The sequence below is a fragment of the Mytilus trossulus genome, chromosome 12 (assembly GCF_036588685.1).
Source record: "Mytilus trossulus isolate FHL-02 chromosome 12, PNRI_Mtr1.1.1.hap1, whole genome shotgun sequence".
In the NCBI taxonomy this organism is placed as follows: domain Eukaryota; kingdom Metazoa; phylum Mollusca; class Bivalvia; order Mytilida; family Mytilidae; genus Mytilus; species Mytilus trossulus.
Window position 1 is genome coordinate 34,450,627 of NC_086384.1, and position 21,115 is coordinate 34,471,741.

General features: G+C 32.8%; 1 protein-coding gene across 1 annotated transcript in view; it reads right to left on the bottom strand.

The window, feature by feature from the left end:
• Positions 1 to 21,115, bottom strand: part of LOC134693874 (basement membrane-specific heparan sulfate proteoglycan core protein-like) — a 172,506-nt gene that overhangs the window by 124,147 nt on the left and 27,244 nt on the right. Inside the window, exons 3-7 of the mRNA XM_063554809.1 lie at positions 20,154 to 20,319; positions 19,276 to 19,427; positions 17,560 to 17,616; positions 2,108 to 2,617; positions 976 to 1,101 (exon numbers count right to left, since the gene is read on the bottom strand). Of these exons, the coding sequence (XP_063410879.1) occupies positions 976 to 1,101; positions 2,108 to 2,617; positions 17,560 to 17,616; positions 19,276 to 19,427; positions 20,154 to 20,319 (1,011 nt within the window). The remainder of the gene's footprint in view (positions 1 to 975; positions 1,102 to 2,107; positions 2,618 to 17,559; positions 17,617 to 19,275; positions 19,428 to 20,153; positions 20,320 to 21,115) is intronic.

The following is a 21,115-nucleotide window of genomic DNA, read 5'->3' on the forward strand; positions in this document are numbered from 1 at the left end:
AGCAACCCAACAACGGGTTGTCCGATTCATCTGAAAATTTAAGGGTAGATAGATCTTGACCTGATAAATAATTTAACCCCAGTCAGATTTGCTCTAAATTTGCTAAGCCAAAAACTGCATTTTACCCCTATGTTCTTTTTTAACAGTGGCGACCATCTTAGTTGGATGGTCGGGTCACCAGACACATTTTTTTAACTAAATACCCCAAAAATAAGTGTGGCCAAGTTTGGATTAATTTGGCCCAGTAGTTTCAGAGAGAATATTTTTTGTAAAAGATTACTAAGATTTGCGAAAAATGGTTAAAATTGACTATAAAGGGCAATAACTCCTAAAGGGGTCAACTGACCATTTCGGTCATGTTGACTTATTTGTAAATCTTACTTTGCTGAACATCATTGCTGTTTACAGTTTATCTCTATCTATAATTATATTCAAGATAATAACCCCAAAACAGTAAAATTTCCATAAAATTACAAATTCAGGGGCAGCATCCCAACAACAGGTTGTCCGATTCAACTGAAAATTTAAGGGCAGATAGATCTTGACCTGATGAACAATTTAACCTATGTCAGATTTGCTCTAAATGCTTTGGTTTTGAGTTATAAGCCAAAAACCACATTTTACCCCTATTTTCTATTTTTAGCCATGGCGGCCATCTTGGTTGGTTGACCAGGTCACCAGACACATTTTTTAAACTAGATACCATAATAATGATTGTGGCCAAGTTTGGTTTAATTTGGCCCAGTTGTTTCAGAGGAGAAGATTTTTGTAAAAGTTAAAGCCAGACAACACCGGACGCAAAGTGATGGGAAAAGCTCACTTGGCCTTTTAGGCCAGGTGAGCTAAAAAAAATCAAAGCATCATCTTAAAAATAAATTTCCAATTAGTCTCTTTAAATAATTTTATACCAATGAACTGAACAGAATTATCTGCAAATAAAACTACTGGACTTGACTATAGGTCAATAAAACTTACGACAGTTAAGTTCATCTGACTCATCATTACAATCAATTTGTCCGTCACATTTAAACCTTCCATCTACACAATCACCATCATCACAACGGAACTGGTTGTCTGCACATCTTGATGGGGTAACAGATCCTGAAAATTTATTCATAGTTAGTTGATATGATCAAGAGGTAGAACATGATAAACAAGAATGCATCCATAGTACACTATATCATTTTCTATATTCAGTCCACCATCAATTTGGGTCAATACCTAATTTGGCATTAAAATTAGAAAGATCATATCATAAGGAAGATATGTACTAAGTTTCAAATTGAAAGGACTTCAACTTCATCAAAAACTACCTTGAACAAAACTTTAACCAAAAACTTTAACCTGAAGTAGGACAGATGGATGAACGAATGGATAAAACGAGGCACAGACCAGAGAACATAAATGGGGCATAAAAATAACAAACAAGAAAACTACTGTAAATTCAAATTTTCTTAAATGGATCTTTAATTTGAGATCACTTGAAATGTAAGGCCGTATTTTCAAACTGTTGAATTATGATTACCAGAGAACAGAGGACATGGATGGATATGGTAAGGTCTTTAATGTACATACACCTTCAAAAATGAGCAAAACTCATAGGTAATAGTAAGCTATAAAACTTTTTTAAAGGCCTCTGAATGACAAAACATGAAACGTTTGTAACAAGAAAACCACCCATGGTATTTCAAAGTCCTTTATAGCTGACTATGCTGTATGGGATTTGCTCATTGTTGAAGGCCATAAAGTGACCTATAGTTGATTATTTCTGTGTCATTTTAGTCTCTTGTGGAGAGTTGTCTCATTGGCAATCATACCACATCTTCTTTTATATATGACCAATTTAACAACTTACCATCTATACCAGTGTAATCCATTATAGCTTTAAGGGCAAAAGTAGCTTTTGTATCCAGAAAGTCAGTGCCATTTAACAACTTACCATCTATACCAGAGTAATCCATTATAGCTTTAAGGAAAAAAGTAGCTTTTGTATCCAGAAAGTCAGTGCCATTTAACAACTTACCATCTATACCAGTGTAATCCATTATAGCTTTAAGGGCAAAAGTAGCTTTTGTATCCAGAAAGTCAGTGCCATTTAACAACTTACCATCTATACCAGTGTAATCCATTATAGCTTTAAGGGCAAAAGTAGCTTTTGTATCCTGAAACTCAGTGCCATTTAAATTTATTATGCTTCCAGTGCTTGCGTCTTCATTGTAGATTCTTGCGTAATAATTTTGATACAATTCTCTGTCGTTAACAGTATCTTCTGCTCGTGTGGCACTGGCAACCACGCCTTCTTCTGCCAGTTTTGGATAAAAGATACCAATGAAATCTCCTTTCTCGACAGCAATTGGTGGATCAACGAAGACAGTCTGGTTTCCTTCATTGGCAATTGGAAGTTCTGTTTTACCGATAAGTCGAAACTGTAAATCGTTGATTTGTCTCCAGACACCAACATAGCCAGTGTAACGAGGAACAATACGATAATATTGCCAAGCAACGACATAACCACGGCATGGAAAGATGTTGTTTATAAGAAGATTGGCACGGTTGTCTCCGGAGCGAGGTAATCTTGAAGGGTCCCTTCCAACAAAATCTGGACATGTTCTTCCATCTGTAATTAAATATCAAATTTTAGTCAGAAGATTTTCATATTACATTGTAGTTTACCTAAATATGTTAAGTTTTTTAAATTTTTTATTCTAAATATTTGAAACAGTTACGGCTAAATGCCCTTCAGTTGCATAATGCATTTATGTGTAAATTATATAATTGTAACAACAGAAAGAAAAGTTTAAAATTGATAGTCAAATGTACCAATTGCAACATACACTAAAATACTAATAAAACATATAGTTAGTATTTATACTAATGAAAAATACATTACCTCTTTCAAAAACAATCCCGTATTGTGCAAAAGCAAAATATAGGTTAAAAATTATAAAAATACATTTCCGAAACAAATCCATGTTTAGAATGTTCAAATTACATCACAGATATTATTTTCAGTTTACATAGCGGGCAATTTTTTTAAAAACTTTTACACAAACAAATCAGATAAAATAACAACGCTTTATTCATGTCATTATATAAGTACATGTAAAATAAACTCATGCTACACAATATAAGGATATCATAAATACAAGGTAAATGTAAATGTACATGTATCTCACTTTGATCTGATCTAATAACAGGTTACGCTGAAGTTTTAAATAAATATTTCAAATAAAAAAGAAATCATAACCCCGCAATTATAATGTAATCAATACTTAAATGACTAACCGTAATTGATCATTAACTGTTTTTTAATGTGCTAAAGAAGTCAAATGATATTTATCTTTTGAACCTTTTGAAGAGAAAAAAGGCATCTTTTCATTTTATTTTTTTTCTAAAAAAATAATTTAAAGTTGGCTTTACACACTGAAAAAAACTCAGAATAACATGAGGACTTTTGATTTTTAAAAATTGATATATAAGATACTCGAGGAATGAATTCCTAAGGTCTTAAATTTACCAGATTCTCATATCACAAAATGATTTTAGGCATCTTTTGCAATTTGAACTACAAGCAGCATAAAAATCCCATCATAATTTACTAATCTCAGTGAACCCCATTTCACGCTCTATATTCTTAAACTTTAAGTTACCAGGATAGAAGAGGATAAGATTCTTAAAGAAAACACAACATCTATGCCAAAATGATAGTCAAACTCATAAGTCCGTCCATCTGTCCCTATCCAGGTTAACGTTTTTGGTCAAGGTAGTTTTTGATGAAGTTGAAGTCCAAGCAACTTGAAACTTAGTAAAATGCATGTTCCCTATGATATGATGTTTCTAATTTTAATGCCTGATTAGAATTTTGACCCCAATTTCACGGTCAATTGAACATAGAAAATGATATTGCGATTGGGGCATCTGTGTACTGTGGACACTAGCTGATATTTTTGTTTCTGTTCCAATATCATTTAAGACGGGTGCCATATGTGGAGCAGGATCTGCTTACCCTTCCAGAGCACTCCTAGTTTTTGGTGGGGTTCGTGTTGTTTATTCTGTAGTTTTCTATGTTGTGTACTTCTGTTTGTCTGTTTGTCTTTTTCATTTTTAGCCATGGCGTTGTCAGTTTATTTTAGATTTATGAGTTTGACTGTCTGTTTCAAAAACATATTCTTGAGTCAAATTCATAGAAAATGTCACTTGACACCACATTGAAATGTCTTGGACCTATTCTATGAACCCTGGCAGAATAGCTGTCTTTCAAATACATTCAACAGAAACCCAGGATGAAAGTACATTCACAGGTCACATTTTAATTTCATAACGACTAGCTGGGACCTTAAATAGCCCATACAAAATTTTAGGATGGAAATATCCATAGTGAGTATATTATTATCTTTCAAATTGAGGCGGCCCTAGATTCGAAATATGTTAATCTGTTTCCCTGCTCTTAGGTGTTTAGTGTAAATTTCCAATGGCATATTTATACTTCTTTTATATCTGATTCTGTATGCCATACTGTTACACATAACCATCTAAGCAATGATTGATTGATTTCTGGTGTTTCATGCCACTGCCAGCTTAGTGGCAATTTGTTGATAGCCTTTTGTTATAAATTAAGAAGCTGAAAATGGGATCATCAAGCTCAATCTTTATTTTTCTATGTTGTGTTTAGAATAATGTCTCTTGTTTATTTTTCTATGTTGTGTTTTGAATAATGTCTCTTGTTTATTTCTTATAGTTTGCCTAGGCATTGTCAGTTTGTTTTGACTAATGACTTTAAATACAACTTTGGTAATTATCCCCCTTTCTTAGCTATATATAGTTCACCATGAGATGTATTTTTCTTTTTGTGTCTTGGGTTGCTGTCTTATTACCCTGCATAATATTCATTTATATAAAAAATGAACTCTTCCTTTTTTTTTCTGTAACTCTACCTTTTTTTCTGTCATCTTTTTGTTTGCTTTTCTGTTAGATTTTTCAATGTTACATTTTTTGTTGTTGTTGAAATTAATTAAGACATAACAAAATTCCAGCAACAGAAATATATTCTGTGAGATATATTTCAATAAATTCTCTTATAAATCTTTTTATACTTCACACATGGTTTAAATACCAACGAAATGAACATCTAATGATTATGACTTTTTCAATTTCTATAACTTTCGCATATTTTTCATCTGATATAATAATTAAACACATGCATTAATTGCGCAAATGCACATGCCAACATCATACATATTACTCATAAGTGCTTAATAATGAATGATTACATTTCGTGGTCTCACTGCTTATGGGAGAGTCTGGATGGGTGATCCTTTAATTCTTTATTCTTTATTTAGTTTTTAGAACATTTTTTTCTATTCTTTATATTTCAGTCCCCCATTCTTCTCTGTTTTTTCATGTTTTTTTGTCTTATTTTTCTTTCATCATTCCCCCCCCCCCTTTTCCCTCTCTTTTGTCCATTCCTCTTTTTTCAGTAGACCCCATCTATACCCTCTGATAGCAAACATTTGAAATGAAGCACATATGTTAGGTTGAATGGGTAGGAAATTGACCTATCTATATGAGAATAACCTTTTTGACCTTATCAATAAATGTTATCATAAGCACTTATTAAACTAATACAAATATTAAACATGTTGATTCTGATTATAAAAATATTTGTATGTTAGGTAAACAAATTACAGAAATTTGGAAATGTGTGGTATATAAATTACAGCAGATTAACAGATTTAGAAATATAAATATTGAGACTGATATAAAAATATTTTTTTATTGTTATATAAACAGTCAAGAAAAAGTCAAATATCTTCCTTCTTTATTTGTATTAAAATGTCAATTTTGAAGTTTTGCTATATATTTCTACATACAACAAAAAGAATTTGAAGATGATGATGGACAGATGTTTAACGTCCAAGGACTAATTGACTAATTGAATAATTTTCAAATATGATATAACCGACTTTTGACCCCATATATATATTGTAGAACTTATGGACAAGTTATATGGTTATACATCAAGTAAAAGCAACCAAAAGATTTAAAATTAAACATATAATCCTTGTTACTTGAGGGAAATTTTACTGTTTTCCAATGATTTTGTTGTGTACAAAAAAATATATAAATGTCTGAGTCAAAAGTCTGTAATATTCAAGATTACAAGGAATGATAATGAGATATGTCTTAACTGCTTTGAACTGGACAGACACACTGACCCAGATTTGGAACTGTTCCCAGGAAGACATACCTCTACACCTGGGCATATCTGGACAGACACACTGAGCCAGATTTGGAACTGTTCCCAAGGAAGACATACCTCTCTACACCTTGGCATTTCTGGACAGACACACTGAGCCAGATTTGGAACCCTAAGCCCAGGAAAACATACCTCTACACCTGGGCATATCTGGACAGCCAGTTCTGGAACCCTAAGCCTTAACTGCTTTGAACTGGACAGACACACTGACCCAGATTTGGAACTGTTCCCAGGAAGACATACCTCTACACCTGGGCATATCTGGACAGACACACTGAGCAAGATTTTGAACTGTTCCCAATAAGACATACCTCTACACCTGGGCATATCTGGATAGACACACTGAGCCAGATTTGGAACTGTTCCCCAAGGAAGACATACCTCTCTACACCTTTGCATATCTGGACAGACACACTGAGCCAGATTTGGAACCCTAAGCCCAGGAAGACATACCTCTACACCTGGGCATATCTGGACAGACACACTGAGCCAGTTCTGGAACCCTAAGCCCAGGAAGACATACCTCTACACCTGGGCATATCTGGACAGACACACTGAGCCAGATTTGGAACCCTTCCCAGGAGGACATACCTCTACACCTGGGCATATCTGGACAGACACACTGAGCCAGATTTGGAACCCTTCCCAGGATGACATACCTCTACACCTGGGCATATCTGGAAAGACACACTGAGCCAGATTTGGAACCCTTCCCAGGATGACATACCTCTACACCTGGGCATATCTGGAAAGACACACTGAGCCAGATTTGGAACCCTTCCCAGGATGACATACTTCTTCACCTGGGCATATCTGGACAGACAAACTGAGCCAGAATTTGGAACTGTTCCCAGGAAGACATACCTTTACACCTGGGCATATCTGGACAGACACACTGAGCCAGATTTGGAACTGTTCCCAGGATGACATACCTCTACACCTGGGCATATCTGGACAGACACACTGAGCCAGATTTTGAACTGTTCCCAGGATGACATGCCTCTACACCTGGGCATATCTGGACAGACACACTGAGTCAGATTTGGAATCCTTCCCAGGATGACATACCTCTACACCTGGGCATATCTGGACAGACACACTGAGCAAGATTTGGAACTGTTCCCAGGAAGACATACCTCTACACCTGGGCATATCTGGACAGACACACTGAGCAAGATTTGGAACTGTTCCCAGGAAGACATACCTCTACACCTGGGCATATCTGGACAGACACACTGAGCCATATTTGGAACCCTTCCCAGGATGACATACCTCTACACCTGGGCATATCTGGACAGACACACTGAGCCAGATTTGGAACCCTTCCCAGGATGACATGCCTCTACACCTGGGCATGTCTGGACAGACACACTGAGCCAGATTTTGAACTGTTCCCAAGGAAAACATACCTCTCTACACCTGGGCATATTATTCTTAGGCCAAACAGTCTTTTAAATGACTCCCAAAATGCTGTGGTTAGAAACAAATTTATACCAGTTTTCAAGTCTTTGGTCTGGCAAGGTATTGAAACCTTTACCTTACAAACCAGAGGCAAGCACATAGCAAGATGACCAAAGAGCTTTTTTTCTTGATATTTTAAGCACATTAAAATCCTTTACAAGTTCTAAATGCAAACAAGACTGATAAATTCTAAATTCCAAAATTTACCATTGTTCATGAAATATTATCCAATTTAAGTAATTTTAACTTTTACATGGTAACAACATTAAAAATTAAAAATTAATTCAAGCAAATAACCCTTTTTACCATAAAATGCTGGACTAACCATATGAATTTTGAGACTCTAAAAGACATAGTCCATTTGGTATTTTGTTTATGTGTAACCTTGGGTAATTATGTCTGCTGTAAATATTATGTCATGTTAAAGCTACAACACTTCATGTTAGATTTATTTCACTCCCACCTACGACGAGGAATTCTTCACGAATGCAAAACAAAATTGCAAATAACATCTTTTTATTTTGTCATAAAAGCAAAAGCCCTCAGATTTTTGTAGTGCAGTTTACTAAAGTCAAGTTATTCACAAATAGAGACGTATTTTTCATATTACACTTATAGGCATATTGTTTAAACATTAAAAATGAAGAAGTAAAGGTCTAAATTTATATCTTAGAACAACAACCTGAACCCTACCTAGAAAAGGGACACATTCTGCATATATATTTTTAATTTTATACCGTACAAACTGAACCCAAAATAACAAAATCTGATTTTTTCAATTCTTAAGATTCCATAGCTCACTTCTGATCCATCCATCTTATATCTAGTGCAGTATTTACATTATCAATACTTATCAATATCAATATCTATATACATAAGTATAATTGATATATCTGATTATCAATAAACATAGAAAATCAGTGTAAGTAGCTTTACCAGACTATAAATGATGTACCTAATTACTGACCAATGTTTACTCACCTAGGAATGATTATACAGACAACATACCATGTCTGCTTATAATGTTTTTGTATAAGCAATTTTTGTGACAGACTTAAAAGTTGTTTAACTCATGACCCCACTGTAGGATCCCATTATAACTTTGAAGTTTCCAGTGAATCTATTCTTGCAATGTCCTTTCTTATTTCTTAAGTTCAATAAAGCAAAATATAGACAAACTTTTGAAAGATACAAAACCCTACAAAATATAAGTGTAAGTAACTTGGCCAGACTATACATGATGTACCTAATTACTGACCAATGTTTACTCACCTAGGAATGCTTACACAGACAAAACATACCATGTCTGCTAAAGTTATTTCTTAGGCTTTTTTGTAACAGACTTAAAAGTTGTTTAACTAAGTGACCCCACAATAGGAAGAAACCCATGATTACCATACATTTACCATTCATAAAAAAGCTTGCAGCTATAGCCAGAACAGTCAATCTTTTACAACAATATTCCTTGTTCTTTGGCAGTGATCCTGACAAAGAGTTATTTCCCTTTAATTTTTATAGAGATAAAGAAAATTATCCCTTTACTGAATAATACAGTTATTATATTAGGCTCACTATGGATCACTACAGTAATTGAAAGGAAGAGAGAATGGGGACAGTAAGGGCCTGAATTATTCAAGTTAAAAGATCCCAGTGAATCTTTCCGTCATAGCCATCTCAGAGGGGGGATAGGACCTGTATTGGGACTCCGGGATCGGGTATTTTTAAGCTCGGGATTTCAGGATTGACCCTTTCGGGATCTGGGAAGTCTTTTTTTTGAATTTCGGGACCTCAGGATTTCGTTTATTTAAACCTGGGATTTCGGGATTTCGTGTTTTTAAGTTTGGGATTTCGGGATCAGAACCGCTCCTACCCTCCCTCATCTCAAACATCTCGACAATTTATTTTGCTTTGTCCTCTTGGTTTCAGCTACAACTTTGTTTAAATTTCTTTGTCTTTATAATTTCTATATATCCTTAATAAAGCAAACAATTCTTTGAAAATTTATTGTTTTATCATTAAGATACAAACTTTATGAGTAAGAGACTTATTCAAGTCAACACCCAAGAAATATTAATATACTTATAGACTAGTTGGAGGCAACATTAATATTAATAGTTTCCTAGTATAAAATCTGAAATAGATTGAAACAAATGCCTTTTTGTTTTCTAATTCCAAAAAAGAATTAGTTATGCTGTACTGGTATGTTTTGTTACACCCTATGACAAGACTTTCATTTAAATCTTCATTGCCTGTATAATTTTGATAATTTCGTCAACTGTTGGGATTTAAATTGAAGTCAATATTGTAACTTTCCTTATAATGATTTCAGACACTGGTAATGTAATCATATTAAACTACTGAACTTAAATTATGCGTGAGAATTTTGAAAATGTATGATGCCATAATGGCAGCAGACTCCCCAGATGAATCTGTTGCATGGTTAATTGAAGCCTCCATATGAACTTCACAATGTTATTGCATAATTTGCCAAGAAAACAAGATAACTCTACATTTAGACTATACATCAATACCTAGGGGTGTTTATATCAACACAAGAGAAATTTCATTTTGCAGAAGAATGTCTTAATGAAAAAGTTGGAATGTGCTCATCAGACTGGAGCAGTACTATAAAGAGGGAATATACAACCAGTACATAGTTACAAACCAGAATCTGGAATGGAGCAAATGACGTAATTATTGTCTCTTGAATGCATAAAGAGACACCTTATTTCATGAGAAACAGCAACGAATGTCAAATAAAAAACAGGTTAAAGGTCAAGGAGACTGTAACTCAACAATACAATTTGACCTGGTTTAATAACTGGTAGCCACTGCTTTGTGCTGACACAGTATCATTTTGATTTTGATTGAATGATGTACTATGGGTTATTATATCATACAATTATTGACATTTTGTGAGGTTCATACTATATATAAATAACACATAGAAGAGAGCCGTGGTGTAGTGGTTAGGGCATCGGACTACTAACACAAAGGTTCCTGGTTCGATTCCCGTTCCGGATGAAAATTTCAGGAACTCAATTTTCGGCTCTCCCTTGACACCATTTGCGAGTATGGTCTTGAGGAAACGATGATAGTCCGTCGGAAGGGGACGATAAATGGCTGACCCGTGTTAAGAGAGAGCCATATCTCTTGCACGTTAAAGACACCCTTGTAGATTTCGAAAAAGAGTAGGCTAATGCCGCTACAAGGCAGCACTTGCACCCGCAAAGTGGAAAGGGATTAATATAAGTTGCAAAACTTGTTTCCCAATCCACTATAAATAAATATGTTTAAACTAAACTGAGAGGGTAATAGAGCAGATTGTTACCCTGAGAAAACATTGTCAACTGAGGCAAAGCCAAGGTTGACAATGTCTTTTTGAGGTTACTTTTACTGTTCTAGTGTTATGCCCCTTTACAAATGGAATAAATACTGAATTTTTTGTTTCCACTTTTACTTAAGTTACATGTAGCCTTTAATAGTAGGGAACATATACATGTTGCATTGATATGTTCTTTTTCTAAATATGCATTTCATTTGCCAATGAACATTATAAAGCTACATGACTATTAATCATCCCTGGAAAGGGAAATAACTCTAGTTAAATTGTTATTTTTACACTTAGGTTAACTTCATGAAATTCAGAACAGATATTTTGTTCTTAAGTTATTATATGTGTATCTGAACTTTCTGACAAGGAACATTATTTTTCATTTGTTTGGATTGGGGAGGAGAGGCGGAGGCAGAAGGGGGTATAATATTCTTGTGTGATGACTATTTTATTGAAGTAATTTTTGTCCTTCTTTAAAGCTATAGTGTTTTTATTTTGAACAAAACAGTATCAATATGCTCTAAAGAAACTTAATAATACTAAAATGATTTATTAATTTTGGAATTATATCCATCTAAAAACCTTCCACATTATTAATTATTTGAGGGATAAAGAACTTTCGTTACGTCAATAAAAGAACATGAACATAATTGGTAAATAACAAATTTCAGAACATTAAAATATAAACATACAAATTAATTCTAATCAAATTGGGTGGTATTAACCAGGTGCTCAACGTCTTTTTCTTGACAAGGACAGACTACTTCTCATGACAAAATTATATTAACTTCCGATTTTAACATTTCAACATTACCGCACAAAAGAAGTATTTTAAAACATATAACAAAAAGGTCTTATCAACATCCAATCGATCAAAATTGTCGACACTTATTAAACCTTAGTGAAATTTCTCAATGTATTGATAATGATCACATGGTTTTGATGTCATGCATAATTTAACTTTCCTTCCACTTCAATAAATTTATATTTCCTGATAAAAAAAAGCACAATTAAGATATCTCATTAAAATTTGATTTTTATTTTCAAAATGCTTAATTTACAATCTGACCTATATTTCTTTTTTTCTGATGTATACACTTAAACGTGAGGGCGTAAAAAATCAACCATGCCAGACTTATAAATGTAGGGCACCACAGTTTTAGTGATATAAGGGAATAAACATACTATCAAAGTTGTTTTTAAATAGCTCTCAATAAAGTGAGTCAACTTTTAAACTGCTGATTCAACAGAATCTGATTTTTATAAGTTATGCATACCTTTTATACTATAATGTTATCATAACTTTCAAAGGCTTTAATATGGTGTTAAAATGATTAGATATGAACAAGTGGCACTTAAAAATGGTGAGGGAGGGAAATATAAGAACACAACTGTCATTTGAACTTTTTTTTCTCAAATTTTCTAAATTCTTTGACCATATTACTATGTATCCCTTTTCTATACATTAAAAAAGTCAAATTAATTTATCATGCAAGCAATAACAGGCCATGTCAGATCACCCTAGATTTTTACCATTTGTGTCAAACCTATGGAATTTGAATCTCAATTCAAAAAGTGACCTCTAATAGGGTCAGTTTTCTTAAGTCCTGAGTGTGACCTTTATACAGGTTTGATTGTACATAACCTTAATTAAAAAGCTAAGTGATGACAGATTCTAATATTCCTTCATTTTTCATTTACCTGTCTTTTGTAAACAGTATAGATAAAAAATCATTATTCTGTCGAGAGGTGTGGGTATAATAATCATTGGCAGATCCAGGGGAGTTGGGGTTCCAGGGTCACCCCCCCTTTTTTTTTTGGCTGATCAATGTATTTGAATGGGGACATATAGCTGGAAACCCCCTTAATCCTGGGTTGGGAACCCCCCCCCCCCTTTTTTTAAATGGCTGGATCCACCCCTGATAATAGAATAACAATATGCTTAGCAATTTTCTTTGTCTGATTAACACTTCGTCCATCTTGATTCATTCATATTGAAGTAATTTACAATTTGAGACAGCTGTATCCTTGTATAGATTGTACTTTCAAATCCATTATCTTAGCAATACTTGAATATGTTTTCTGGCGGAAGAAAATGGAATTAAGATTAGTTTTAGATGAGCAAGTTGACCCAGGTGAATGCTATTGTTTAAAATGAGGCTTACATGGAGAGTGAGGCTTTTTTTGGAGAGTTGTATCATTGGCAATCTTCTTATTTTCGTAGACAGGACTTATAACTATAGTCTAAACAAACAATATGCAGCAGAGAAAATACAACAAGAAATGTAATTGTCAGAAGATATCATTTCTCTTGTTTATCTGGCAAAGGCATGTCTTAAAATATATAAAAGTCATTGTCTTAGTGAATGTGATACTTAAATATGTCTTTAGGTGAAAGAAAATGGAACTTATAAAGATTAGTTTTAGATGAGCATGATCTTGAACCAAGTGAATGCTATTGTTTTAAATGAGGCTTATGTGGAGCCTCCCAGAGTGAGGCTCTTGTGGAGAGTTGTATCATTGGCAATATTCTTATATTTTAAACAGTCTTTAGACGTGTATAGTACATTATTTTTTCAAGTTATTTTTCTAATTTAAAAAAAAAAAAATCTCACAATTCACAATTTTGAAGGGTGCGTATTTACAAAACTGCGAACTATACACAACTAGATACAGTATTTACAGACACAGCATGATTTGAAACCTCTTGTGGAGATTTGCATAATTGGCAATCATATAATATACCACATCTTTATTTCTTATATTTGCAGACACTGTTAGTTTTGAAACAAACCAGCAGCAGAGCAAATGCAACAAAAAATGTAAATGTCAGAAGATATCAGTTCTCTTGTTTATCTGACGAAGGCATGTATCAAAAGTATAAAAGTCATTTCGGTACAAACTGAAGTAGACAATCTGAGCATGGGAAATACATCTTGAGAAAAATTATATCTGCAAATTTCATGCATGCTAGACATAAATCAGCAGTAATTACATAAATTTTGTTAATTTTATCTTGCAGGAAACATGAGATAGGTAACTGTCAGAAGTGCATCAGTGATTTTTTTCACATCAGAATTTTACGTACATTGCATGTTATGTATGTGGGAAGGACAAACTGGGATTTCCTTAATGATGTAACTTAAAAAACATGAAACAATGCAAGCAGATTTGTTTGTTTATCAATTATAGTAAAGAATATGCATGTTTGTTTGTTGTTTATGGTAGACAGTACATATTATACATTTGTACTGTATCTTTACAAGTGATTTAGTACAAAGCAGAGGTGGATCTTAAGTTTGTTGATAATTAAGGGATGTATTAGACTTAAAATGAAGCAAAGACAAGCATGTCTAATTCTTCAATAAATGTGTACGGTTTTTTGGGGGCACAGTTGCAGGATTCTTCCCCTCTTAAATTCATGTTTAAAATAAAGAAAAAGGCAAAAACTTTGTGTTAGTTAACTTGACTAAAAATCATAATATAACATTTAAAATTTACTCTCTTTTTTTTCTTTTTTTTTTAAATGTTAAACAAGAGTTCACACACTGAAATGTCTCACCTTCTTTACTAATCATTGATATTATGTTGAAAGTCCTAAATATAAATAAAGCTTTATAACAACTGTCACATAAACCAAGTAAACTAAAAATTGACCTTTGAACCATGAAAATGAAGTCAAGGTCAGATGAACCATGCCAGGCAGACATGTACAGCTAACAATTCTTCCAAACAACAAATATAGTGGACCTATTGCTTATAGTTTAAGAAAAACAGACTAAAACACAAAAACTTAACACAGAGCAAGGAACCATGAAAATGAGGTCAAGGTCAAATAAAACCTGCGCGACTGACATATAGATCATAAAATATTTCCATACACCAAATAAAGTTGACATATTGCATATAGTATTAGAAAAAAAGACCAAAACTCAAAAACTGAACTTTGACCATTCAACCATGAAAATGAGGTCAAGGTCAGATGACACCTACCAACTAGACATGTACACCTTACAATCATTTCATACACCAAATACAGTAGACCTATTGCATACAGAATAAGAAAAACAGACCAAAACACAAAAACCTAACTATAACCACTGAACCATGAAAATGAGGTCAAGGTCAGATGACACCTGCCAGTTGGACATGTAAATCTTACAATGTTTCCATACACCGAATATACTAGACCTACTGCTTATAGTATCTGAGATATGGACTTGACCACCAAAACTTAACCTTGTTCACTAATCCATGAAATGTGAAAACTGTCTGACGGGTATGAGGACCTTGCAAGGTACGCACATATAAAATATAGTTTCCTATTACTTATAATAAGTGAGAATTTAACATTACAAAAAATCTTAACATTTTTTTCAAGTAGTCACTGAACCATGACAATGGGGTCAAGGACAGTGGACATGTGACTGACAGAAACTTTGTAACATGAGGCATCCACATACAAAGTATGAAGCATCCAGGTCTTTTACCTTCTAAAAGATAAAGCTTTTAAGAAGTGAGCTAACACCACCGCTGCTGAAGCCGGATCACTATCCCTATGTCGAGCTTTCTGCGACAAAAGTTGCAGGCTCGACAAAAAAACATGCTATAAGAGTGGGGGGCAATAGGGGTTCCGTTAACATGTTAACAACACCTCGATTTTGGCAAAAACAGTTAACAATAATGCAAAAATGCTGATAATAGTTAACAAAATAGGTTGAAAACAGTTAACAGCTTTAATTTGTCTCAGATAACAGTTAACAACACCTTGAAAAGGGCCAAAAAGGTTAACATAAAAAGGTATTGCCCCCCCCCCCCCTCTTATAACTTCCATCACCAAAAAAAACAAGAAAAATGGAGAGATTATTTATAAGAAAGAAGAATTCTTATCATCTTATCTGTTATATTATGAATGTCATTATCAAATCCTTTCAATAGAGATTTATTCACCACACAGGCCTGTATATGTCAATTGAGACAAAGTTTATAGACACAAGAGATCAGATGGATTTACAAACAGTGGTATTATGAACCAGAGGAGGTATAAAATATGACCCTTCAAATAGATAAAACTATGTTTCTTTAAGAAAATTTAATAATTATTTCTAAATAAAAGAAAAGTTATCTAGATGTTCTGTATGATTTGGTGAGTGACCTTCAGATTCACTGATGCATCAAAATATACTGAAATGGACCGCAACTGAATACATTTCATAAAGAACATTGTCAGTTTCATTTTTTGTCCTGCTGGCTTCCCTTATAAAACTTCAAAATATTTAACTTTTAGTTTTTAAAAACATTTCATAATAATGGGTTCAAAAATTATTCAGAGATGGTTGCTCAATAATTTTGAAAATTTTACAAAACCATAAAAAAAATCTGAATTAACAGGGGATTTTTTTCCATAAAAATACAAACAACTGCATTAAATTTACAAACATGTAGTACAATTCCATTCAATTGGGCTTATATTTTTTTTTAAATATAGTACAGACAAAATTTTACGAGTTATGCATTACTAAATTGTTCTATAATTCATCTTTTTTTTTATCTAAATGTGTGTGCATTGATACAAGCATAGGTATGAAAAATACATTTATAATGTTGATGTGAAAAGTTCCCATTCACAAAAGTTAAAAGTACAAAAAATGCATTAAAGCTGTGACCGTAGCAAAACTATTTTATGAACCATGATGAATAAACCCTAAAAAACTATAAATTACTATAATAAATGTGATAATCCCTTTTCTAACATCATGCATTGTGTAAAAACTAACTTGAATATAAAATTGTGCACATATAAAAACTCATCCCCAAATGATTACAGGTCAATAACTTAAAACCTATTCAAAGTTTGTTTTGTTATGAAAATATTTATTTTTCAAATTATATAAAGTAGATATTTTGTCTCAATAAAGATAAATAATGATCTATAAATTATAGGATATTTAGTTACTTATCTATAAAACATATTTAACCTTTATTGTAATCATGCACACCTGGGAAAACGGTATAAAAAAATTTCAAACCATCATTTACAATTTCTTAGCAATGATTTTTTTTATGTGAGGAAATAATTTTTGTTCTTTGTTTGTGAGAAAAAGATCATTCATTCATGGTGAAAGATTTTTGAACTATATAAAAAAAATCTATACCAATATAATTCCCACGATTGCATTTAGTAAAGCTTAAATTTACTTCAGATAATTTTACGAAATCCAAATTTTTTTGTGAATAACTGGTTATAGCAAATGCAATACAATGTATTACTAAAAACATTAAAGTTCATTTTTAAACTCATAATTTATAATACAAATGTACAATATATTATATATTCATAAAATAAGTTTAAAGAATTTCTATAAATATATAACTATCATAAAGGCATGCTATAACATTTAAAATTCCAGACAAAATATGACTCATTCTTATAAAAACCACTGAACCCTAAAAATATTATCAAAATAGAAAATATGAAAAAAGCATAGCATGAATTGGTTGCTTTTACCATTGAGATAAAGAACAGTCGATGGAAGGGTTAATGTTCTAGTTGAATCACTGTGACCTAGTATACAAAAAGATACATTTTGTGAGTCAACAACAATCTATAGTCTGCAATATTTAAAGAAGCACAGGCACAGATCCAGGATTTGATGTCAGAGAGGATCTCCGGAGATTTCAGAGTTAAGGGATCATGTACAAAGGACAAGGTTCACTTATGGCACAAAATGGCCTAAAATATCAACGCTTTATTATAAAACACCAAAAAGGTCTCAATTTGGTTCGTAAATGGGTCTATTTCAAAGTTTAAATGCTAAATATATCCATTCTTTTCAAAAGAGTACATAAATTTCTCCAAGGTAAACCCATTTGGGACATTTTGTTAAAATATGATGATTTCGTGCACTTTTCAGACCCAAGTTAAAGCTTTAGAAACACATTGGTATAATTTCTATAAAGATTTCATCAATATAAAAACTTTTTGGATTGTAGATGGCGGCCAAAGTTAATTATGCCAAAAAAAATTAAAATTTGGGAAAAAAGTACCAAAACTGACCTTTTCATACGAATTGTGTTTATTTAAGGGGTCATAGATCCATGAATTGTACAGGAAAGGGCCAGAAAAAATATTTTAGTCTTATTAGTATTATCACAAGTATTTCTATGTGAATTTTGTTAGTTTTTGGCCCGATTTAAAAAAACATAAAAAATTCAGGGCCAATTTTAACTCTTTGTGACCCTTCTCCTTTGATGTATTTTCCTAAATATATCTTAGATTATCCACCTCAGTCCTCCACTGAATCTGTGCCTGATCTCAGACCTGTAATAGCTAGTAAAACATAATTAATCATAAGCCAACAATTATTATTCGAAACTATATATAGCACTGTAAAAAAAAAAAAAATATTGCCCCAGGATTGGAAAAATTCTCTATAAATCACCAGTTTTCTTGAATAAGGGTTGTACCAACACTACCTGAGCAGTTGTGCAGGTGTACATTAAGCCAGAGAATAAGGACTTCTTTAGAAGAAATTAAACGTAGGTAGGGAAGTTTGATTTCTTTTTTGTTTTGCTTTAATAATTTGCCTTTAGTCTCCTTGAGCATACCTGCCAACTGCCACTATTTGAGGGGGATTTCCCCCATGGAGGCTCCCAAATTGAAAATTTGAAAGAGCAATTTTGTCCACAATTTTTAAAAAAAACAATCAAATTTTAGTGACTTTTGGCTTATAAAAGTATGAAAAAGCCAAATAACAACATTAAAATGTATTTAAAGGCCCACCTGAAGGTTTTTTAGGACTGTTGAGACATGTGATTTTGTCTCAAAATGTGCCAAAAAAACATTAGAATAGACATTTTGAAGTGTACAATTACAAATGGAAGATAATAGAAACTTTAAGAGCACTGGAATAGAAAATGGAAATAAGGAATGTGTCAAAGAAACTCCAACGCAATCAAAAAAGTAGAAGTATTTTCACCTAAGTGTCAAGTTTATATACTATATATGGGTTTTAAGGGAAAGTTTGTTTCAAACTTTGTTAGTTGACAACACAGTTAATGCATCCTCATCATGCAAGAAAATAATATACATTTATATGTTTTAGGGTTAATTTTGCATTTATTCATTGTCAATATCATCAGTTAATTTCAACCTGCTTATATTTAATTAGTTTTAGGGATACAGACTTACAAAATATATCTCCTAACAAAAACAAGTGCTTACCTGAGAATGATCTGAAAGCAAAACCCACAGGGCTAGCTTTATACTGTCCAACTCGTCCATCATTCAGTGGTTTTTCTAGGGTTTGTCTTAAAACAGGTTCATCATAGTAACCTCGTGACGTTAAATCAAAAGTCGTCAGAAGAGATCCAGGTCTGAAAATTAACAAAAAAACAGGAAAATTATAGTTTCTACAATGCATTTGATTTTTGAAACACACATTTTTGTCTCTGCAATTTTTTTCTTTATTATAACTGAGAACAGAACAAATATAAACCTCAAAAAGATTTACTATAAAAGTTTGAATTTCACAACTGCAGATGTTATAAAGCAATGCTGTCAAGTTTCATTTTATTCAAATCAGGGACAAAACTTAAAAGGGGCCCAGTCGCCAATGGCTCCTAGATTTTGAGCTGGGCCCCTAAACTTTCAGTTAAATTTCAGTTGAACATATAGAAACTAATTAGGAAATATCTGGTCTGGGCTCCTAGCTTGAAATTCCCAAGTTGTGTCCCTGCAAATGTAAGTGAATTAAGTTTTTTTAGCATTGGCAGTCCATGTGTTGCTTTTGGAAACCCAAAAAGAAAAAAAGGAAAGTGCATCATAAAGATTTGTCGGAGATTTGAGATTGACAATCATGACGAATGTTTGACCTCTGCTTGTCTCCTGCTTTATTGTTGTTGAGTAGCTGTCCCATTAACATACACACAACTCCTTTATTAATATACATACATTTGTGGATATCTATCTCATTATTAATTGAATAGCATGCTTTTGCACTTGTTTTAGATTGTGAATCAAAAAGTCCTTCCTCACAGAATGCTGTTCTTGTTGAAGAAAAATGATGAAAATTTATATTTAAATTGAATACTGGTACTTACTGAAATTGAATCACAACTACTTCCTGGGTACCAGGTACATTTATATATAAAGGTGTTAAGACATTCTGAATTTTTTCTGCTAAAGTTTTAAATTCATTACTGTCTCTATTAGATAATTCCTGTGTATATAAAATATCTGTGAAGTTCACGTCTACTCTGTATACCACTGAAAAAAAATAAAAAAGTATAATTTAGCAATGCAATTATTCAAATATGACTCCTTATTATAGGGAGGTAACTACATTATGTGCTATTAATGAAAAAAACAACTTAGCATGATGTACTAATTAACTACTGTGGGTTCATTTATTTTCTAGGGTTCTAATATTCATGAATTGAGGAAAACATTTTTGTGGATATTTAAACTTTCAGTTTTGTCAAAATCCACATACAAGCATATAGAAAATATCTTTTCAAATTTTTATCCAGGAAAATTAATTTCCCCACAAAAAATAATAAATCCACAGTATACAAATTTATGCAAAGCTTCATACATGCAATTATTAGATTAAATTCACTGAAACAAGTTTTTACGTTTGTTTATATTTATTTATTTTAATTTTTTTTTTGGGGGGGGAGGGGGGGAGGGGTTTTATTTGTGAGGGACTGATCTAAACAAAGCAAGTACAGGTGGACATTGCTATAATTATATTCAATTAAGTTATGCAGTGTACATATATAACAGTAAGACGATGTGGTATGACTCCTAATGAAACGAATCATCACAAGAGACTAAATGACGTAGCTAAGGGACTCAAACAGCTTTATCTACACATAGTCGTCATTTTTCCTGAAACACAAAGCAATGATCTCATCAACAGTATGCCTTCTTCAAGCAAGACAACAAACTTGTTAGTTTCACTTACGATTATACGTTTATAAACTGTCATAACCATCATAAACCCCTTTTATTGTTAATTAAATCTTCATAAAAAAATTTCATCATTAAATAAGAGCTTATC